The sequence below is a fragment of the Arvicanthis niloticus genome, chromosome 4 (assembly GCF_011762505.2).
Source record: "Arvicanthis niloticus isolate mArvNil1 chromosome 4, mArvNil1.pat.X, whole genome shotgun sequence".
NCBI lineage: Eukaryota > Metazoa > Chordata > Mammalia > Rodentia > Muridae > Arvicanthis > Arvicanthis niloticus.
This window is the reverse complement of record NC_047661.1, coordinates 103,154,882-103,179,695: the sequence shown is the minus strand read 5'-3', so window position 1 is coordinate 103,179,695 and position 24,814 is coordinate 103,154,882. Positions and strand designations below refer to the sequence as shown.

Below are 24,814 nucleotides of genomic sequence, written 5' to 3'. Positions count from 1 at the left end.
AAGGCCACACGGCTAACTGAGAAGGCAGAACCGGGATGAAGGTGCCGAATTCGAAAACCCATTCCCTGGTTAAAGTTTGATGTTTGGCATTCAGGGATTCTGTATGCAATCCTGAAGACAAGGGAAGGTGTAGTAACTGCCACTTAAAGGCTAGCTTTTGGACAAACAGCATCACTCCCGTGGCTGTACCAGCAGCACGGTTTATTCAGAGGAAGAGATGGTTATGTTCCTCCCGTATGTTTGGGAGAGAACGGCACTTTTAACAATTCGTTTCAGTCCATGCAGAGTTTTCTCTCCACTTACCCATGGTACCTCACTGGCTTGCAAAGAAAATTATTGGTGTGATCAAAAGCTCTTCATGTTTCTCAGACACAACACATTTTTATATATTTGCACATTTTGAAGTATATGCATACTTTTCTGCCAGGATTGCATTTCTAAAGTTGATTTGAAAAAAAAATCAATATGAATAGACTACTAGATTAGACAGTCTGCTTTATGAAGTCAATTGGCCCGTTTTATTTTTGAGTCCTTCCACCTTTCTCAAGAAAAAAGCATTTTCTGTCACCATCAGAAATAGAAGGCTTTAATATTGTTTCTATATAAATACTTTGTTTCCTGTAATTTAAAAGAGATTAATCAATAAGCCTAGAATATAGATTACTTTGTATTACATTAAAGCAGTAATGCTTAAAAAGCAGAACAAGAATAAATATAAGTAAGGTTTGTTAAATTTTAGGCATAAAAAATCTATTAGACCTTTGTGGGGGTGGGTGTGTGTGTGTGTGTGTGTGTGTGTGTGTGTGTGAAACAAGTAGTGTTGTCTTTCATGTTTTTTTTAAAATTGTGTTTTGGTCATTGTTAAATAGAATCTAAATTTTATTTTAGATGAATTTTCATAATATAACTTTTAGGATTGAGTATCTGAAATAATTAAGTTATATCTTTGCCATCAACAAAATGAAGTAGTTGACAGGTTTATTTGTAAATCCTGCAAGGCCTCAAAAGTCTGGAAAGGAATGAGGAGATCATGCTGGGGTGCTAAAGGATATAAAAAAAATTCTAATATTTAAATAAATGTATGTCACTTAAAACTGAAGATGTATTTTAAAATTCTAAAGAATCACACTATTAAATTCTGAGACAACATTCCTGAAGTGGCAAAAAAACTTAAAAAAATGAAAATATTAAAGCTGAGATTTCCCAATTACTACAGTACAGAACCTCATAGTCTTGATTCCTTCAAACTTTTAGATAAAATCTTGTTAATAATTAAATAATTTTCTCATTTCATTATCAAAGAGAGCAACAAAAATACACATAATGATTCAAATAACCAGGGAAAAAAGAGAATAGTTAAGTTGGGATGACATTTTGCTTTCAGACATTGGTAGGTAGGTAACTGATATGGTGCCATTATTAAAATGTGAAAAATGCAGAAAATCTGTGTCTTGGCTAAGTTTGGTGATGCATTGGATGTTCTTGAGTTATATCGATATTATTTGATATGAAAATATCCATATTCTATAACTATCATTTTATTCCCCTGTAAAGGAAAGAAGTTGTTTTTCTTTAGGTCAATATAATAATAATTAGAGCTGGGCATACATGCCCACATGTAATCCCGATGGTGCAGAGGGGAAGGCAGGAGGACTGCACACTTGAAAGCAGGCTGGGCTACATATATAATAGAACTGGGAGGGGAATAGTGAATAAATAGTAGCTACTTTTTCACCATTTTAATAGAATGTGTAATGCTTTTATATAAGTAAAAAGGGTAAGACTTTAAGCCCTACAGCTAAAAATGAAATTGGGAAATTATTGTGATTTTTACCAATAAAGAAAAAAATCTCAGATTTTTCTCGTAAAGGTCAAGAGCCTTTAGACAGGAGTGCTAAGAAAAACTAGAAAATAACCATAAGCCATAGTGAAATATAGATGACAAGTTGGTATAAAGAGACACCAATGCTCTTTTAGAATAGCCAAATTGGATTTGTTTAACTAATTAATATGCCTCTCTCTCTCTCTCTCTCTCTCTCTCTCTCTCTCTCTCTCTCTCTCTCTCTCTCTCTCTCTCTCACACACACACACACACACACACACACCCCATCTCACACACATACTAAAATAAGAAACCTCCATGTTTGTTATTGAATTAAAGTGAGAATAAATGATGCTATTATTTACAGCCTCTAGAAAAATTGCTCAGGAGGTGGGACATTTGTTGGTAATGTTCCCAAAGTCACCTTGGTTTCCTGTTCTAGTAAATTTACCTTCATGTATCACTAAAAAGATAAATTAAGCTTTTCCAGATCATCATTGACAAAGAGGATAAAATTCCAGTTAACATGGCTTATATAGCCTTCAAATACTATAGGAATCTGTAACTCAAAACAAAATAACACTTCTTGTCTTAAAATTAATTTGTGAGTTTTATGTCTATGAAATTGAGTTCAAGTAAGAGAATTAGTGATGTTCAAATAGATAAGTTTGCAGTATAATATGAATTTTTAAATGTTTTTAAACATAGACAGTAGAACTTTATCATAGTAGATGCAGTGGCGTATATAAAACATCATGCTTTAAAGAGATGGACATATTTTTTACAGATAAGTTCCAATGCCTATATAGACCTGCAAATACATCTAGGTGTTTACATTTCTATTCAACAAAGTTTTTTTCTTCCCATTTAGAATAGTGAACAAAATATGTATAAATCCTCGATCATAGCCAAGGTAGGATAACCTAGACTGACAATGTAGCAAGACCATGGGCCCACTGAAGATGGCCCTCACTTTCTAGGGTACCACAGCTCAGAATCACATCTTTCTGTTTTACTGGGGCTCTCCAGAGACCATGCTGGAGTTTTCTGAGGATGGCATGCCCTTGTGATGACATGAGATGCTCAGTGAAAATGGACCTCCCCCCTTACAAGGTGAGGCTAGACCAACAGATAAGTGATGCTTAGAAGCATTAGCCCTTCAGACACTGGGTTACACCTGAACTCATCTTTAGACTCTTTAGTCCTTATCTTTTCCTCAAAGTTTAAATTGGTAATTTGCATACAATCAGAGCATTAGTGAAGTTGTGACCTGACATCTGGATAACAGAGGAGGTGACCTGCATGGTGATCCCCAGACTAGACACTGGATATTGCCATAAACCCCATATTTTATTTTTCAAAAGCCTTGAGTAAAGAATAATGCTAATAATTGCCAATGCGTGCATATATGTTTTCATTTGATGGAAAGCATCAATGGGAATTTATTCAGTCTGCTCCTGACAATCACAAGTGTATGAAAAGGTTAAAGTTGTGTCGTTTGCTTTTTCTATTTAACGATGTCTCGGTGCCATGTTCTCCTCGAGGGTGCTATCTCACTTTCTGCAGTTCCTGTCTCAGCCACGAGGGCAGAGGCTGCCCCAGCCTGTGCAGCAGCTTTGAGAGCTCCACATTGTGGTCGCGGTAGTAACTGGAGAGGAAAGTTCTGGACTGGGAAACAAAAAGGAAGACTTAAAAGACACTCGGGGCATCAAGTGTTTATACTTCAGAAATAGTCTATCACAATATGTATCTACAAAATAGTTTACCATTTTTTCTTAATCATTTTACATTTTGACACATTGTGTATAAATCACAGATGTAAAATACAAAGAGATACAAATGTGTCCTGGGAGAGATAACTAAAATTATGCCACTTATACATTTTGAGATTTACGGAGAGAAAATTACAGTATAATACCAGAGAATGAGGAGGTGTTCATATACAACTACATATACAGGGGTGAGTGAGATAAAATATATACAAATTTCCTTTAAAAATTACTCCTTGTACTAAAATTTTTAAAATCATAACTGTCGGTAAAGAGTACAATTAATTATTATAATTATAACTGACCATAGTACATATTTTAAAATTCTATTCAAGCATTTTATCTTCATAAAGCAGTATATATAATATCTATGAAAAATAGCCTTACTTACAATTTTTTAGATGTTTCATCAATATAAATAGTTTGGTCCCTTTTTAGATAATCATTAAGTATTTTACTTTTTAACATTTTTCTTAGCGTTTTCAAGGTTTATTGTTATTTGTATACATATATGTGTGTCACTGTGTATTCAGGTACTCAGGTACCTGCAGAGGCTAAAAGAGGATATTGGTTATGATGGGACTGTGCTGGAATTACAGCAAGTGCTCAAAACCAATGAGCGATCATTCCAGACTCCAGATAAATATGTGAATATATGTATGTAAACATCTGTATGTGTGTGTGTATATATATATATATATACATAAATATATACATATAATATTTATGCATATATACATATATCTGCATATATATGTGTGTATTTATATGTATATTTATATACATATTTCTGAAAAACTAAAAATTATTAAGTTGCTTTTTTTCTGCTATATTCTTCATACAACAATCCAATAAACAGTTGTTTTGTTTTAACTGTCTACCGTAAAATTCATCAATATTTCATGTATAAATATTTGTACTGATCAAACATATTTTCCATTGCATAGAAACTCTACCATCTCTCTTAAGCTCTTCTCTACATTTTTAACACAAATGAATTTCTTTGTTCACAAAACTCCCCTAGAAACTTTTGTGTATACTGTGAAAATGGATTTAGGACAATTACATTTCATCTTGGACCATTCGCCAGTCATTTCATTATGTTTCTTCCCTTAAAGCAGATGGTAAGCACTTCAAATAGGGAATAAGATGTTTACAGTAGTAGGAATGTTACATTGATGTTTTGGGCAGATTAAAGTGATTTCTGAAACCGTTTAGAAATTACTGAGTTCAAAAGTATTTCAAGGACTTTCTGGTACTTATATCACCATGGCAACACATGAAGAATGCATCCTGCCCTTGCCCTCCTTGCCTTAAGAGAAATGCTCACACTATCTGGCCAGTTTCCCAGCATAATTTCTCATACAAGGCATTTTTCCACATATTATAATTTCTATTAATTTTTGTATGTTATCATTATTTTATGCTTCTTATTATAATTCAGTGACCCTAACTTAGTTCTTCACTGTATAATGAATTCATAGGTGTTTTATCTTTCTATCTTCTGTATTGGTTAGCTCAGGTTCACTCATGTTATTGACATTGAATGTATGTTTGCTGGTTAGTTTTTGTCAACTTGACATAAACTAGAGACATCTGAGAAGAGGGAACCTCAAGTGAGGAATTGACTCCATCAGTTAGCTTGTGGGCATGTCTGTAGGAACATTTTCTGAACTCTTAGTGCAGAAGGGCTCTGCCCACTGTGGGCAGTGCCAACCCTAGGTATATGTTGGCCAGGGCTGTTTAAGAGTGGTAGCTGAGCAAGCCATGGGAAGCAAGCCAATAAACACCATTCCTCCACGGTCTCTGCTTCAACTTCTGCCTCTAAGATCTTACCTTAACTTCCTTCAGTCAAATCCTGACCTGGAAATGGTAAGCTAAAGTTAACCCTTTCCTCTCCAAAGTTGTTTTTTTTTTAGAAATGCTGCTTATCACAGCATCAGAAAGCAAACTAGAGCAGTATGTACTTAATATGCATTGGTAATACTTTATTCTTTATACCAATATTTACTAAAAAGGTATTTGAAGTACTTTCCAATGTGTAAAGGAGAAAATGTTACATATATATTTATGTCTGAATAAAATTTCAACAAAAATTCAGGTGATATATCACTGCTTTCTTCTCTCTAATATCTAAGTATATAAAGCTATTAATTGCAAAAAAAAATAAGTATCAGAAAAAATAATCAGATTTCTTCCTAGTTTTCAAATGGCAACTTCTTCTTGCATGAGTAATTCAAGGCAAGTAAACAGTACCTCTGGATCCATGGGTGGGTATTTTCGGCCTTTGCTTTTCCCAAGGCATTTTGTTTTTCCTCCCTCCAGTAGTTGACACCAAAAGCCTTTCTGGGGATCAAACCTAAAACACATAAAACATGTAAAAATTGCAATATATATTCAGTAAAGAGCCTTACCAGTCAGTATCCCTGTTGCTTTAAGTTAACTCATTTCTACAGGAGTTCAGCTGATTTTAGAAACAGTAATAGGTATTAAAATGCTATGTTTTACTATATATTTTCAAATAGTTCTACTTTACAAGAAAGACACATACACCTTCAGAACAATTTTATGCTGGAACTTTGTGTTGCATATTTTAGTTATGAGTCTATAAAAAAAACCTGAATGACTAAACATTAAAACTACAGCCTGCATATAAAGGGCCTTCGGATATTTTATTTACCTATGACTGTGATTTCCACATCTAAATATACTGAAAGATTTCTAAGAAATCCTTTAGTGGGTTACCTTACAGGAACTGAATTTTGTATAGGTATACTTGTAAGGGAGAGTGGCCCCTCAAAGTCAGAACAAGACATATCCAGACACCAAAGTTTCACAACACAGGAGACATTTTACCCCAGAGGGGATAGTGGGGGTGAGAGGTGTAAGCCTCTGGATCAGGCAGAGGCAGACAGCAGAATCATCATCAGCAGGTAATTTTTGCAGGAGAGGGTTTTTTAAGAAGTCCAACGGGGTAGTCTGTGCTTCAATGAGTTGAGAAGTCCTGATTGGACATGTTAGCTAAATAATGGTTTTGATTGTTTGGCCTTGGTGTTTGGTCTCAGGAGTGAATCAGTGGCCAAATAAGAGAATGGACCTTGGGGACTAGCTTTAGGAATAGAATCTAATGGATTTTAGCAAGGGAGTGGGAAAAGAGAAAAGGGCAAATCTGTCAGCATCATATTTGTCCTACTCAGGCTCGCTAGAGGGCCCTTTAATACTATTCTGAGCACAAGTATAATTAAGCTTTCTAATTTGGGAAAGGGCTGTATTTTACTTTATAGTTGAATTTTTCTTACAACTTTCAAAAAATAAATAAAAATGTAAGAGAATGATTTTAATCTATTTTATGGTATTTCATTTAATCCTTCAAATAAATTTGGAGGGTTTTTTTTTTTTTTTACAATTAAAAAAATTTAAAACATTCAAGAACATCACATTGTGCTTAGAAAGAATAAACTCCTCCTACTTAAACATGGTTTTATTTAACAGATACCTATGTCTTTAAAATGTTTTTAAAGTCTAAAGCTATAACTCATTATAGTGTTTTCAGACGATATGAACCATAGGCACTACAGTTAGAGAGTAAAATGTCACTCTCTCCTTGCCTGTTGTGGAAGACAGACAGTCTTGTTGGATGATTCTCATAGCTGTACTTCTGTTCTTAAAGGTTTTCCAGCTTCTGTCACATGCTACACAGCCTAAAACTATTTCACCTTCAGATTGGGGAGAAACCATACTCAACTATGTGTAGACCCAATACCTTGCTGTAATAATATTGAGAAAATTCTCAAAGTAGTTATTTTAAAGAAAATCAAGTATTTTTTTCAGGGTAGAACACTGCACTAAGAGCAACCCACTTAAAAAAAAACCCAGTCATTAGAAATATTCATTAAAAGAGAATGTCAAGTTTATGAAGGAATGCATTCTGAGTCTCTGAAACTCATCCTATGCGAGGCAGAACATCTGCATCATATGTTGATGTGTTTCTGATTCTACTTCTTTGGCTTGTAAAATTCAAACATTAAACCACCATTTCCTGGATAACACAACACTGTGGTCATTAAAGTCATTTCCTGAAATGATGTCAAAATAAAATAAAATAAAATAAAATAAAATAAAATAAAATAAAATAGAATCTGGATTTTCCATATTGACCTTTAACCCAGTAGATGCCATGGTTTCATGGACTTCATAATCCTCAGCACTTTCTTATGAAAACTCTATATATGGCAGAGTGGGAAATACAAAATTACTGCCATATGTAGATGGAGATTCATACTGTGATTGATCCAGTAGTGAGACACACAGCTTTTTCTGAGGTAAAAGTGCTGAGAGTCTACCTCTCAGAGCATGGACACTGAATGTGGTCAGTGGTACCATCAAGACTCAGAGGGTGTGGTGTGTTTCCATTTTTTGTTTTCATTGATTGAAAGAAGACCATTCCAAAAAATAGAAGTGTAAAATATACAATTCTGCTGTTGCTAGTTTAATTTTTTCAGGCACTTTTCTTCTTAAATGGGCAAATTAACTAATTAAAATCAGGCAAAATGAACAAGGTCATATTCAGAAATGTGTCCCTGGTTTTCTCAGCAAATGAGATGGCCTTCTGTTAATGAGAAGTTCTTTCTGATTCTTTATCTGTGGGTCAGTTGAACATTAAGACTTTGGCAAACCCAGAAAAGAAGCCAATGCCACCAACATGTCTGAAACCTTTCCAGTGTGCTGCTCAGCTTCTGCATGTGGGTAACACATCAACTCAGATAGTGGTATTCCCACTATCAACTCAGCCAGACATCCAGCCAGGTACCATTTGGGGGTTTAAATTTCAGAATGCCCAGTTTATAGTCTCCTTGTCATATATTTGCACTTGCTATGTTGATCAAGCCAAATTGCAGAAGGTGAATGTGTTTCTTCTAATTCCAACCTACCACAGGGAACAGAAAACTAAACACAAACTACAAGCAGAGGCATTATCACACACACACACACAGGTGGGGTGGTGAGCTGTGAGAAACAGCTGGGTGCTTGGTGGAGCATGAGCTTGGAACCCCGGAACCTTATTGGACAGCAGGAGTTCAGCTCTGCTCCCAGGCCCTGGTTCTTTTCATTTATCTTCAACCTCCATCAACCCCTCCCACAGAGAGGTCTATGGCCAACAGTCATGAGGAACAGGTCTCAGTCCCTAGAGAGATTTACATAGTAATGAGGTACCTGAAGGTTAGAGGGTAGAGCCAATTAAACATTCTTCCCCAGCCCCTTCCCCTACTCTCCCTCCCTATTTAACTTAGGTCTTCCCTGGGTTTGGGGAGAAGGGGGTGCATCCAGATCCATCCAACATCCACCATGACATTAAAACCTGTAAAAATCCATGGACTTTCTCGTGTCATTGGGGCCAGACCGTGAGGAACTGTGGAGCCGCCCCCGTGCCTAACTTCCAGCCTGCAGGAACCCTCAGCGTTCCCAGCAGCATTACCTACACACACACACACACACACACACACACACACACACACACACACACAAACTATTGCTCCAATCAGCCTCACTAACTAAATGAGGAAGAAGATGTCCATTGCAGTGACCACTCAAAGACTTATCAACCACACCCCAGTGGTCCAAGCAATAAGTCTGTTTTTGCAAAAGACAAACAAAGCAAGAGGGTAAGAGAGAGTTCTCAGGCAATGCCTGGCACATGCCAAACTCCTTGTAAAGCATCTTTACACCTATGCTTGCAGCCTGCTGCCGATAAATTGGACTTTGGGAGAACTCTGCTGGCAGACACTGTCCTTACCTCTGGGGCCTGGAAAGGAAGCAATGCTGTAGCTTTGACCCAATCAGATCCCTAGACACTCACAGAAACTCGAATGCTACTTTATTTCTGCCGTTGCAACTTAGCTACAAGAGAAAAGATGTGTGGCCTAATTGTTTTGGGTAAAGCCAAATATATGGGAATTTCTGTTGAGCACTAACAAGATAGGAAAAAATGAAAGAATGAACCAAATAAGAAGGGGGAAAATTTAAATTTATCGCTATGGGACCTGCTGCATGCATAAAACATGGAAAAGGTTTGCATTTTTGTTGCTCAGCAGATGTTTTAGAAAGATGAAGCATAATTGACTGGGATGTAAAGTTAATTAGTTGCAGAATATTTTGTTGCCCTGGGCCCATTCCTATTACACCATTGCACCTGCAATTTGCCTCTGCGCATATGCAAACTCCTTTTTGGAGGGAGAAAATTTTCCTTTAGCTTCCTTTGCTGACCTATTGTTAGAGAGACCTGATCCACGCTGCCCAGGTTTTCCTCCTACACGTCACCAATTAAAAATCAGATACATCAGTAGTCACATGGATAAAAGAAGACAGAGCCATTTCCAACCTGAAATTTTCAATCTGCTCCCTGTGTACCACAGACCTTCCTCCACTTTTCATTAATTTCCCAAGAGGGAGAAGAAAAAAAAAAAAAAAAGCAAAGCCTGCTGTGCAAAATGAGATGGGGACATCCATAACACAATGGCCCTAAATAGCATTTTCTGTCTTAGAATGAGAATATTTAACGGCATTAAGGGTGAATACAACACTGGTAATAAAATGGAAGCGTCTGAATGCATGCTGACCACGTCTTGCTGCTAGTGTGAGGTCTCAGGGTAAGCTGTTGGCATTTCTTGTTCTGCACAGCAGATGTCATGAGTCAAAACTTTGTTCAGACCGAGGAGTGAGCGATCCTGAACACTGAAGGTCCTTTTTAAAGCATAGAGGGTTTGCTACTGTATTTGAGGTCCTGCCCATGTATTGCATAGCTAACTTTATAAACTCTAACAATTGGATCTTCTCTAGGTTACATCAGTTCATTGTTTTGTGATTTTACTTTAACAGTCACGAAATTATGAACATAATATTCAAAGCCTTGTTAAATAATTGCTAAGTGACTCTTAGGACATGGGTTGGCTGGCATTTGACTTTATCTTGTCAAGCATCATTATTATAGTTAAATTTTGTGATATGTGAGATATGTTAATATATATTTTGCATTTGTTTATAAACTCCTTCATGAGTATGATTTTACAGGTTTATTGAGCCATAAGCAACTATTTGCAGTAAACAAGACAGAAGCATTACCTTGGCTACTGCTGAAAAGGACAAGATATGCCAACATCAATAACTATTAATGCAAAACGCATTATGGGAAGCTTTGTCTACTCAATCAACAGGGCCTGGTACTGCTGTTGTTTCCGTGTGTAGGTAAGAACTTCATTAGGATTGTTTTAGTGGATAAGGAAAAACCCAATCTCATTACTGCCTTTCCTGTCCCTCCATTACCCTCTCTAATTATCTAATTGCTGAGTCTAATCTGCTGTGAACTGGGAAATTATATAATCAGGCTTGTTAGAATTTTGTCTAAAATTTAATAGGCTTTATATCAGAGCTCGGGGGCAGTCTTTTATGAGTAAAGTACATGCCCTTTGAAAGTGTGTTGCAGCTGCTTGGAGCATTTCTTTTTGTTAACTTGCTTCCCCGATTTTAAAATTGCTTGAGTAGATAGTTTTGTTTTCCCAGGATGAGGGCAACATATATGCCATTCTACATGCCTTCTTGTAACACAGCATGTTCCTTTTTGCCCAGGATTTGATGGGGTTGCATGTCCATATCTTGAATTTAAACCTGATTAACGGACCTTTGTGCCCAACAGAATGGAGCAAGCTCTGTGGCGGTCAAGTCTGTGTCTCAGCTGCCATGGTGATCTTAGATCACAAGATCTCTCTGCCAGAAACAAGGAGAAGCTACATGGAGAATCTTCATGCTGCTGAACACTCAGTCTTTGATTTAGTAGCCAAAGATGTGAGTGAAGAAGCACAGAAATAACTGCATCCTTGGCCATTTGAGTCATACCCAGATACTGGAGTCTTCCCAGTGATGTCTCATGAATCAATGGATGAAATCAAACAAAAGTCAGAAAGTGCATGACTTTCTCACCTTTGACCTAGAAAACCTGTACCATAACAAAAGGGCTGATGTCACATGCTGAAATAAAAATTTCTAATTTCTTTAGAGACTCAGTTGTATCATGTAATGTTTTTCTGGAAACTGTCTTATGAGAGGATGTTTTTGGTCAAGCAGACACGTGGGAAGATGTTTTGCTAAGAACAGACACGTGATGTTTTTCTGGAGGCAGCCTAGAAAAATGACATGTGATGATTTGCTAGAGTGACTGCTTGAGAGAACATGTGATATTTAAAGAGGATAGCCCGGTGGACAGTAGATGATGCTAGATGGTACTGGTATACCTTGCCATTCTTTACTGGTCATCTTTGTGTTTTGCTGACACTGGTCTTTGCTTATGATGCTGGGTAGTATTGATATGCCTTACCATTCTTTGTTGGTCATTATTTGTTGTAACTTCACAAAAAGAAACACAAAAACGTCTTTGGTGGTTGTGTTCTGGTGCTGGCAGCTTCTTGAGGCTTCTTGCCACTTCTATGGATTTGGGCTGATTGGCAGAGCCATAGGGTTTCTTCTAAATAAACCTGCCATTTCTGATTTATGAATGGTGTTTGCAAGTGGATCAAGCTGCCGCTGCAGGTTCATGTGAACTGAACTACTGATATCCTGACAATGCACATTAGATTTGTTCTACATAACTATTTCTAAACAGGTCCACATGTTTCTTTGCTCTATTAACCTTTCCTTTCTTCTACCTCTGGTGAGTAATGGCCCAGAAAAGAGGTTAAAATATTTAAGAACCCTTACTAAAAATAAGTTTTTTAAAAAATTTAAGCCTATAATTTGCCATTGGGTTAGCAATGTTTTGTGACTCAGCAGTAGATTACCATGCTGCATGATTCCATTTGGCTATAAAAGTAAATAAATGCAGAATAAAACCTTATCATATAATGGCTAAAACTTTCCATCTTGGAGGCAAACTTCTTAAGACATAGGATGGGAAGAAAGGAGGAGAAACAACAGGATATTTTAGGACAGGATTTTTGAAGAGATGTGAAAAGACAGGATGCTATAACACAGAGGTTCTCAACTTTTCTAGTACTGTGACCCTGTAATACAGTTCCTCATGGTGTGGTGATTCCCCATCAGCACCTCAAAATATGTTTGTTGCTACTTCATTGATGTCATTACATTGATGTAATTATGAATCATAATGCAAATATTTGTATTTTCTTTTGGTCTTAGGCATCCTCTGTGAAAGGGTCATTTGACTGCAAAAGGGATAGCAACCTCCAGGTTGTTAGGACTACTGTTCAAAGGGAAGGCAAACATTCCATCCTTCAGGGAAACCCCTTGAGACATGAAATCAACAACTCAAAATAGCTCTGGGAAGTCCCTAAAACTACTAACCAGACTCACTAGGTTCTTTCCTCCTACCCCAAAGTAAATAAACAATAAAACTTCTGAGAGTCACTCTCGACTTAGGTACTTGCAGGCTCAGACCAAGCAGCCTGGCAGAAGCAGAGATCAGTCAAGCAATCTGGAGGAAGCAGAAACCAGAGAAGCAACTTGGAACAAACAGGCACCAGTCAAATTGCCAAGAAGAAACAAAGCCCAACTCCCTGGAAGGCTACCTGAGGCACCAGTAAGAAGCACCCTCCCACCTGTAGATCTTCTTGCAAGCTCGGCAATGTGCTCCAGGCCTCCACCTCTTGTCACTTGTTCTGGGACAGACTTGTAGTGATAACAATTGTCTTAGAGTTACCTCTGGTCCTCTCTTAACCCCAATAAAACCCACTGGTTCACCAAAATGGACTTTAGTGGTATCTATAATTTTGTCTGTTGTCAGTCTCCTCTCTGGAATAAAGTGATGTTTGCTCAGATCTGCCCAGGAACAGCATCAAATAACATGTCTTCAAATCTATCCTAAATACTGCTCTCTGTCTCACAGGATATGATGACTTTCCATGGTTCCCTTCTAGCTGGCATCCACAAGGCAAATCATTTTCACCATTGTGATTTCAGGCATTCGGACCCCGTATACAAAGAATACATATAAAATGTCTGAATAAACTTACATTGGAGGACAGCTCAAAAACAAATAGATTTATCATAATATAGGATACCTATTATACTTTATAATGCAAAGTGTTCCTGTTCAAAAGGAGACACCTTATGAGTAATGAGAATATTTCTTTGACTGGGAATGAGTAGCAGAATGATGTATAAATTTGTAGCTAGTATTAATGATGTTCTATACACACATACCAGTGATAATTTATGAGGGCAAATAATGGAAGTGAAATCAAGCATGAGAATAGACTCACGTTAGTGCTTCAGAGTAATTATAATGAGGTGTAACTCCTAGAAACTTCTGGACTTCATCCATCACAGTAGCTGGGTCAGATCTCAGCTGCTGTCCATCAATAATTAGCAACTGCAAAGCCAAAAATAGTCACTTTATGAAGAACAAAACTGAATTAAATCAACCAAGCTGCCCGCTTTGACCTGTATGGCAGTAAGTCCGGTCACTTTGAGAAGAAAACATGTACTATATAGAATACATTAAAATGTTGCTCTCCTTGCTTCTTTTCTAATTAGTAATAATTAAAATTTTCCATATGCGTTTGTGTGTGCGTGTGTGAATTATCGACTCAGTTTTTCTTAAGCAGAAATAAACATCAAAGTCTGTTGCTTTTGAATTATAGAAAGGACAGGGGTATCCCATCTGTAGTGCTACCTGTAGGCCAACATCCAGCCTACTAAAATGTCATCGCTAACCTTGGGGCCAATGGCTAAAGAGTGAACACTCGGGGGAAAAATCCCATGTAGTCTTACAAACCCTGATTGGGGGATGGGAGAAAAATGCTTGTTTCTGACTTTCTCATCTTGGGTCACTGCTAGAGAGCATTAGACTCACCCGAGGGATGTATAAAAAGAGCGTCAGTATCAAAGTGCGCTTGGAGCTTAAATTGTTCCCTGGACATGGAGGATGTGGATGTTTTTCTCAAATTTTACTATACCTTTATCTGCTGGGCCTTTCTCTCTATAGCCACCCAGTTTAAGAACTTCTCTCCTAGTTAGATTCCCACATAATAGGGAAAGAGCCCAAACGGGAATGAAGACTTTTACAAACTCTCTGGCTAACTGGCTTCTCAACTGGTTGTTGAGAGTTTGTAATTTTGAATTATGTGACACTCCCTTCGTGTCAATGTATTCCTGGAAACCAACTGACCATCAAAAACGTTTCCTAAATATGTGTTTCAGAGCCATCTGACTCTATTGCATGGCATTAATAAAGTGAAACTACGTAAAAATCTGCAGCTTTTACTGTCTTTATTCTCTCTGGTATAGTTCATCACATTTTCTGTTTGGCAGTGGGATGCAATTGTGGTATGATAAATGGAACCTAATTTCATGTTATTACCTGGGAAGTAGAAAAGTAGGCCAGCCATCGTTCTATGTGTACTGCATACCACCCAGGCACCAGACATCTCCTCTGCAATGTTTTTAAATCAGGAGGGGCCCAATGTCCTGTTGTGATAACTTCATAGAAATTGAACCTCAGGGCAGCTGGATCTTCATGAGATCGTTGGTGCTTTAAAGGAAAAGTCAAGTGTAGATTTAGATTATTTTTTAAATGTGTTTGCATAAGTATGTGTGCACAATTGTGCATTGGGTACATCATTTATTTTAAAAACTAGGCTTTTACTAAATATCAAGTGATGTGCAGATATATTTGCAGTTGTTTTTGCTTTAAAATATTTAGGTAAAGGGCAGAGATAATATGAAAGGATTGTCTACAAGAATCTGATTAGTAATGAAAATATGTTAAAGACAGAAAAATGAAGCAGAAATTCAGATGCGCAGAGGTGAGCTCTCTCATGATGCCTGGCTTACTGAGTCATCACAGCTCGGGTGGCTTCTCTATGTGGCAGGTCCTCTGCATGCGGATTCTCATTGATAACCATTGCTTCGATGTCCTATTCATTAAGGTTGTCCATAGTCTGCTCTGTGGGTTGTCCCCAAAATACTATTTCACTCCTGCTTTTCAGTATCAAGGCCTAGGGGACTTTCACACAAAAGTACCATTTGGCAAAGTAACAGAGCCCAACTAAATGAGAGACAGGTTTAACAGTAGAATTGTTTGAAAATGTATTAGTATCATCACTAGAACAAAAACAGTGGTAGATTTTGAATATAAGAAGTTATGAATCATAATTGTTGTCTTTAAAGAAATGAATCCTAGTACAGGAGGCAGTAGAGTAATCGGAAATAACAAAGCCAAGAATTTGACTTATGTATAAGAAGTTGCTTAATGGTGGCAACCAGGCCAATAAAGGAGAAATCCAGACTGACAAATGAAGGAAACATTAATAACAGGTGAGGCTTTTGAGTTAAAATGTAACAAGAAAACCTTCAATAATAAGAGAATAAGAAAACAGAGAGGGAATGGTGGATAATGCCAGGTAAGAGTGAGTTGAGATGTATAAGATATGTGTAGATAAAAGAACTGGTGATGCATAATATCTAAAAGTTAACAAAAAGAAAATCTAGCCTAGAAAATCCACGATAAAATATAGGGCCTGCTCTGTTTGCCAATAGCTGTTTTTATATGTTTGAAGTAAGTCTTACATAAAAATTATTCAGTAAAAATATAATTCAGTGAGAGGTCAAAATCAAGAGTCATAATTAACCACCTGATGAATGAAGGTAATATTTTGTTTTGAGCATCATGCTGAAGACATGGATGCAGATTACATGATTGGTCTAATCAAGACACATGTAGCAATTTCAGAAATATGAAAAATAATTGTAAATATTCAACATATGCATATTAATAGAATACAGCAGGGCTAAAATATCTGTTACAAGAAGTGACAAAAGTGTTCTCAATCTGTTCTTACTGAGTCATACAAGTTTAGCATTGAATTTTCTTTATATCCCTGCAACTAAGATTAGCATAGAAATATGACCAGAAAACCACACAGGAACATATTTTATGGAAAAATAGCACTTTAGCTCCTCTGTGCGGTCCATTATAAAAATGTGGGGTAGAAATTACAGTGGCAGGTGACATTCGTGAGGGCTTCTGATGTACACCTGTGGAGCTGCAGATTTATGGTCCTTACTGAAAAGACAGGTCCACCTAAGTAATAGGCTACATTATTTTGAAATGTGGAGCACTTTGGGGCCCTAGACTCAGCAATACAGGCAATAAAAAATATTATCAGAAAAAATAATTCCCTTAAACCTGTGTATTCAAAGAATTTATTTGGAAAGCAGTCAGAGATAAGCACTGTATTATGTACATTCTGTTTTATTCAAGCAATTTAATCTATATAGAACATATGTTTGAGTCCATCCGAAATAGCATTCTCACAAATATTTAAATTTAAAGCTTTTAATTAAGGTTTACATCTCAAAGTTTTGGTAGTTTTTTTTTTTAATGAATTTTATTATGAAAGCCTTGCAAATAAAATTCCACACACCCAAATTAACAAGAATCTAGGTCTACAACTTAATGAATTTCTAAACTGTTAGAATGGGCATTTTGAAGGTGTGAGACTTCACATTGGACTTTATATTTTCACTAGAGAATGTATTGTAGGCACTTATTCACCAACACAACCAAAAATACCATGACAGAGTTAGAGATGGAAAACGTCATAGCCTCTTCCATAACTCATGCTCATGTGCTATATTCAGACCTATACCTTTTAATATTTATGCATCCTTTAATATTTATACATGCTATCCAATATGTGCTGGCTAGATTTTATATCAACTGATACAGGATAGAGTCATCTGAAAGGAGGGAAACCACAGGTAAGAAAACATCTCAAAAATAATCTGGCTGTAGAGCATTTTCATAATTAATGATTAATACGGAAGAGCCCAACCCCTTGGGGGTGGGGCTCTCCTGGGCTGGATTATGTTAAATACCCAGCTGATCCAGACAGTATAACCCACCCCAGCTCACCCCAGCCCACCCTGCCCCCAGACTCTACGTCAGCATCTACCTCTAGGATCCCGCCTTGTTTGAGTTCCTGACCTCATTTTCTTCAACGATAACAGTGGTGTGGACACATAAGGCAAAGTGTTTCATTGTAGCAATAGTATCCCTCACTAAGATACAATTCTGTATCATGTTTGGTAGTATTTTTTAAAAGATAAATTTATCTTGCTCCCCCTCATATGTTTTTCATTAATTTTCAGCATAAAGGTATACTTTTTGTTTCTGTCAGTGAAATACAAATAATGAAACTAAGAGTCAATAAAAATATTTTTCACTATGAGATCACTGTATAATTTTTTTAAAAATCCTTTGTAAAATATCTCACTGCTGAGTGCTATTCAAGTTTCATTGTTTCTAGGCTGGCTCACTTTTTTTGTTTGGTTTACAAACAACAAATTATATTAATGCTTGATTGTAATCACTTTTAATATTCCTATAACTTTTTAGTTGAAATACAACCCACAAACTATCTCCCATACCTATAGAGACTGTATTGTTTTCTAAGACTGAAAAATTTGTGCAGTGCAGGTTTTGTAAGTAGTGTGAGTTTAATACCATTAAAGATTATTTTCATGAACTGGAAATAAATTGTTAGTCATATTATGGTTTAGAAGTAAATGTGGGCTGATGATTTAAACAATGAGAAAGGAAACTCCAGAACACACATGGAGAACATGGATGGAAAACAAACTTCCTTTTGCTTCAGTAAATGATTGATAATCTTAGGAAATAAATTAGTAGTTTTTCCTGTTTGTATTCTTATATCTGGCTGAAGGGACAGAAAAAAAGGTTGGCATGTATGCTGTTTAAAGTTTAAGAAGGAGTACATCTGATTCCAGAAAATCTGTCCCTGGATACAGGCCTTGATTCATTTCTCTTCTGGGCTGTTGTTCTACCAGGGCACGCAAGCTTATTTTCAAAGGAGAAAAGTACATGGTACTCAGATAATGTTTGTTTGTTTGTTTGTTTGTTTGTTATCATTTTGTTTGTTTTTTGTTTCTGCTAGATAGCTCCAATGTTAAAATGGCTAGGTGTGCCATCAATAAAGATAATAAATCTGATATTTTGAAAAAAAGCCAATTAGGCTGCAAAAATAAGAAGAAAAGAAAGAAAACAAAGACGATTCTCCCTTCCTTAGCAGCCATTAGCTTCTCAGCAAGGATTGGAGCTTTGAGTTCCCCTCCCTGATGGAGGCTGAGATCTTTCTCTGCCTTGATGTGAATAGGTCTATGTAAGTACTTACATAGTGGCTGTGACCTCGTGTGTGGAACAGCTCTGTCATGTCCAAAAGGATGCCATTTTACAATACTCTTTGTTGTTTTCTTTCTAATTATGTTATTCAGCTTTATGGTTTGAAAATATATTTCTATTAAACTATTGGCCACAATCATCACATCTTACATTTTTTACAGAAATGGTTATCCATTTGCTGTCCTACTATGCATTTAATCTTTTCTCTATAGAAAGTTTTTATTTTAAATCATGTTCCCACCACCATGGAACATGTTTTCCCTAAGCCCACATCTAATACTATGTAAAAAATAATGTGGTTTGTGTATTCCTTCGGAGTCACACCTTTGAGTTCCTAGCAATGGCTGCCATACTGGCTTCTTCTCCACTTGTGTATTCACCAACCACACACAGTTTTGTTCTTTTAACCCTATTGCTATCAACAATACTTTTCTTCATATCATTTAGCTCAATGAAAATGATTCAGGCCTCCTTTGTGTATTTCTCTAATTTCATAGCAACTGGTTGGCACTGTAGTCACAACCCCATTTGACAGCATTGCATTTTCCTGTGCATGGAGTCATTATGTTCACTGTGATCTCTTTAATTTGTCTTTCTGGGCATTTTTCATCTCTGAACTCTGTAGGTGATCTCACTACTTCTGTTTCCCAGCTTTATGTCTCTGATTCATAAATCCTTGTCTCTAGCTCAGATTTCTCCCGAGTTTCTTATGACTGACTATTATACATATTAGCCTAGGGATCTGTGTGTCTCCACCCATGATCATCCCTGAAAGTCTGGCATTCCACCTCTTACCCTCCCACACCTTCCAGTATCCACAACTTCCTATTTCCTTCTTCAGCATTTCTTCCTACATGGGGCTGTAGCTCTTCATCCAGATGCCCAATGTGAAAGAAACTTCGTTCACATTCTTGAAACTTTTTCAGCAAACTCTGTTGTTCTAATCCCTAAGCACATATACTTTATATTTCCTTCAGTGTCTACTTAATAGCTTTATCTACTTATGATTTCCTAATAACACCATTACAATAGCTTCGAGGACGATAGCTCTCAATGGCCCTTTGAACTATCCAAATTTATACTTTAAATAGCAGATTTTATATTCCCTAAAGAAAGTAAGATAGTAGTAGTTTTAAGTTGTTCAGAACCTGGTAACCCTAATGGGTTTCAGACTCAAAGTTTTAAATCACCACTTGGGATTTCATAGGGGGCCACAGTGAATTACTGTTACATTGTTAAATGTGGTATGAGTTTTTATAACCAGAGGACCTTATAATATTACTCCTCTACCATTGTCTTCTACTTAATACAGTTGATACGTATTTGTCCTTCAGTTTTAGTCCAAAGTTTATTTGGATAATAGAGAGTGTACTCAGCATACATTTAAAGAATTCCTAAAAGCACCCTCACAAACAAATGCCAATCACATATTATTATGTATAAGATTAGAATAAAACACTTCCCTTCACAGCTTATAGATTAACATTATAATTAAATATAACAGTATAATATCCAAATTTGTATTTGTCATTTTTCTTACTATTAATTAATACTTAGGTCTTCAATATACCTAAACATTTGTCAGTCTATTTGAAAATTTCCTTATAATCAATTCCAAAGTCAGTTATAACAGTAGAAAAGGTTTTAATATATATATATATATATATATATATATATATATATATATATATATTAATGTTTGAGAATCATGTCTCTCCAGCAAAAAAATACAATACAGGTCTTGTTACTATATTAACAAAACATGTCATTTTAATTTATGTTTTATTAACCTCTAATTAAGTTGGTCATTTTAACATAAACTACTGGATGATTATACTTGTTATGTAGTTGTCTGTCACCTCCTTTCCTCACTTGTTTACTGATACTATTATGTATTTACTTCACGTGCTGGAAATTAAAGCACAAAGTAACTTTTCTGGCTAGAGATGCACTCCTTAGATACTGATGTTTAGATTTAATATATTTGACAAACCAACACTTAACATGTTTGGTTTTGGAAATATTTTATTGTTGAAATACTTTGACCAATTCTGTATAAGTTAAATATTTAGGACTTTATAGTTGAATGAATGAATGCATGGATGGATGGAAATATAGATTACATTAGATAGATAGATAGATAGATAGATAGATAGATAGATAGATAGATAGATTATAGATAGATAGACAGATACATAGGTAGATAGGTAGGTTGATAGATAGAGATAGCTGATAAACAGACATGTCATATTGTTTTAGGTTAAGATATTGTTACATTTGACCCTTTAGTGTAATCTGGGTTGTATTTAATTACTAATTCAAGCTACAACTGAATATACTGAGAACTATTTTTCTTTATTCATACCTGGTACCAAGAATATGCCCTGTCCGAGGGGTCTATGAGGATAGTAATGATCTTGGCTTTGGGAACAAGAGATGCAGCTCTTTTGGGTGCCTCTTCTGAGTGGAAATAGTTAGCACTCTTTTCAAATAGGAAATCACTGGTAATGTTGGAAGGAGTGGGGAAAAAGTCCATATACCTGTAGTTAGAGAGAAATAATTAATTAATCTGAGCAGTACTTTTTATTCTGCTGTTGTCTGTAGAAGGAATTTGAAAAGGTTTTACATTTCTTTGCATCCAGTTAAAATTAGTGTGTTATAAAATCAGCCAGTTAGGCACCATGCTGTGTACCTCTCATGTGAAAGCAACCCCAAAGATTATGTTCTTATGACTCATTTAAGGCAAAGAAAAGAGTGAGAAAGATTAAGTGAGTTGATAATGAATGATAGGAAAAATAAGGTGGATTTGAGCTAACATTCTTTGCTATTACAAGCCAAATGTAAATTTACAGTTTATGCATGTAAAATACAAACATGTACAATCATCTTGACTGATACTTTAAATGGTAAATGTGCGTTTGCAAATATGAATATTAAAATTCTTAAAGTTAGATTCAAGTTCACAAGACAGAAAGACATGTAAGTCAAACTAGCTATTAAAAAAAATTAAACAGATTAAGGCAGAGATGTTCTTCTTTTTAACGTCTATAAAATTTAGTAGTATGTGCAGTAATATCAGCACATTACAATTTGTATAGAGTAACTAGTAGGGTATTTCCTGTGAGTCAATCTTACAGTGCCTCCACAGGTTTGCTCCTCCATATGCTGTCAGACCGTCCCTCTGCGTGTAGATTATAGAATCAATATGTTCTGAGGCTAATTCAGTACAACGTTTTAATTATGTGTATAACCCTCTTTACAGCTCATCACTTCTTTCATCCTCAAATGTTCTTGAAAAAAAATAATGAGAGCAATTAAGAATTCATAAAAGACACTTATTTTCCTCATTGACATTTGTTATTATGTTTCCCAAATGAAGAATACTGAAGAATCTCATCTGTATTCTAGCTTTAAAAATTGTGCTCCATTTCAGCTCAGAGATAAGAGAAAATTGCTTTTTTTTTCTCTAATGATTTTCATGCAGTTCAAAATGTAAAAGTATGATATGGTGGTAACATCTTAGATAGAGAGTGAACACAATTCCTCTCAGGATGAGAAGTGAGATCAGGTCACTGGTGTGGCTCTTGTCAGGCCTTGATTCCAGAAGGTTCATGTGTTATGGTAACACACAAAATAATATTCTAAAAATTGTGCACTGAAGAGAATTTTCCTCATTTGAAATTTTTCTTATTTACCCAGGGAATGGAAATTAAATTCAAGATCATAAGTTCTTGGAAAGTTGGACTATAGCCAGATAAATAAAATTCACTAGAGTGAATACCATCTCCGATATTAAGTTTATTAATTTTAGCTTATGGAAAGTATTGTTATTTTAAGAGTTTTCTGTCATTTATCAAGTGCTAATTAATGCTTCTTTTGTGTGTGAGTGGAATTGATATAGTTTAGGAAAAGCTCTATTATAATTTGCATGACAAATATTGCCTACATTGCAATACAACATACACAGCTCATGTGGTTAATGAAGACACATGTTCCAGAGTACAAAATAAAGCAACCTCAGGCATCACCGCAAAGACAAATTATATGTTTAATAAAATAAATGGAGGAACAGGAAAATAAGAGTATGCTTAAAAAGAATTTTAAATATCCTTATGAATAATTCTGATGAAAAAATACCCCACAATGTTCTTTATTCAATCATATTAACTTACCAGAAAAATATTATCATTATTGCACTGTCCAAATCAAATTATAAGCAACACTGATTAAACATATCATCATTATAAATTAATTTTTAATTCACTGTGGAAGAATTGAGCATAACAAATTTATTCTGTAATTATGCAGATGCCATGCACACATCTGTAATTGCTCTGCAATGATGGAGCATGTGCTAATACCGGAGTTCATTTTTTGTTGTTATTCTTACCACTCAATTCCCTTGTGATAGTTGTTGCCGTTAAAAAATTGAACTTCTTCAAAGGTTTTTGGGCTAGGGAGATTGCTGATGATGGAGGGATGCATTAGAAGAAATAAATAAAGTGCAGTTGTTCCTATTACAAAGAAAAGAAGACACATGTTATATGGTAGTATGTCATAGTTAACCAAAAATAATATTCAGTAGACAAATTCTTTCCAGTGTTTCCTTACCATTTACTAGGTTACATCATTTTAATAACAATCCTATTAGATTTATATTAGTCCATGTGACTCTATTTATCTACGTCTCCGATTTAATACTGCTACATAGCCAAAATAAAGTGGATGGGAGAACCTGTCAAGGTAGAATTTCAAAAATCTGTGTTCAATTTTCCTCTGCAGCCAAGTGTCACAGGTGCAGAAAACCCCTCTGTTTTTGGCACCTCAATCTGATGAATTATTTGTTGATGTTTAATTTCAGTCAATTAGATCAGTATACTCAATAAAAGCTGATGTGTTATTCATTATATGTCACAGGAGTGATGATTGGTGATAATTCTTGATCAGAGAATCCCATGTGCTGACCTTAATAAACTTAACATTAATGTGTGTACTTAAATCAAGCACATAGGTAATGGAAGGACTGAACAGCGGCTTGAGTAGTGAAAGAAAGGCACTAACAATGGACCTGAGGGAGCTATCACTTTACTCGGAAAGTGTATTAAGCATGTAGAATTATGGGGCTAGTGGACCATGCCACCAGACAGAAGAACTGGTAAGAATGAGTGAGCTCAAACCCTTTGAATTTCAGAATTGACAATGGTAGGAGTGGAGATACTCCCTGTCTAAATCTATGGGCTCTGGAACAAGTAACCATGACACCCCGCTGAGAGGACCATGACCATCAGTCACATAAGGAAAACACCTCAACTCCTTCCCCATGTAAATAGAGCATCACTTACGTTCCAAACGGAACCAATAGCAACCATCTACCCTTAAAACCCACCCATTCCTCATTGTTTGTAAATTCTCTGTCCACATGAAATAACGTGCACTTTATTTTACAGAAGATTATCTGAGACTGTTTGTTTTATTGAGCTGTAACACATGGGGAAGAGGATAAGACACAGGACCCGGCTACCTGCCCTGTGCGGGATGCCCAAAGCTCCCGCTTCCCTTCTAAGAGCTATGATACGTCGGGACCAGAGCCCTGTGGAACTTTTGTCCCGGTTCCACCTCACCTTCCTGATGGATAGCGATAACATAGAATATTAAACATATTATACATGTGGCTCCAAGTTTGATCGGTTGAATTAAATAAGGAATGCAACAGTAAAGGACGTATAGATTGTATTTAAGCAATATTAAATATGTATTTAAGCAATAATTTCATGGGTCTTTTTAAAGGGTATTAATTAATTATTCCTCTGAATAAACAAAATTATAGGGAAAAGCACTTTGGCCTTTTAAATGACAGATTCTGTCCCTGTGCCTGAATGTCACATGCAGGGAGTTGTCAGGCAAGACATCTCTGGCAAGTGTACTAAGGCAAACTTCATGCTTTACTGGTTATTTGTTTTTTACTAAAATTTAAATGAAAAAAATCACTAGGTCCAAGTTAGGGACATCTGG

General features: G+C 36.1%; 1 protein-coding gene across 2 annotated transcripts in view; it reads right to left on the bottom strand.

The window, feature by feature from the left end:
• Positions 1-1,818: 1,818 nt before the first annotated feature.
• Positions 1,819-24,814, bottom strand: part of Ndst4 (N-deacetylase and N-sulfotransferase 4) — a 307,194-nt gene continuing 284,198 nt past the window's right edge. The window contains exons 9-14 of one of the 2 annotated variants that reach the window (XM_076933217.1): positions 23,193-23,316; positions 21,168-21,342; positions 14,960-15,130; positions 13,860-13,969; positions 5,848-5,950; positions 1,819-3,485 (exon numbers count right to left, since the gene is read on the bottom strand). In XM_076933217.1, coding sequence (XP_076789332.1) covers positions 3,330-3,485; positions 5,848-5,950; positions 13,860-13,969; positions 14,960-15,130; positions 21,168-21,342; positions 23,193-23,316 — 839 coding nt within the window. In that variant the 3' untranslated portion in view covers positions 1,819-3,329. Of the gene's footprint in view, positions 3,491-5,847; positions 5,951-13,859; positions 13,970-14,959; positions 15,131-21,167; positions 21,343-23,192; positions 23,317-24,814 lie in introns of both variants that reach the window. The other variant, XM_034500339.2, reaches the window with a different exon arrangement.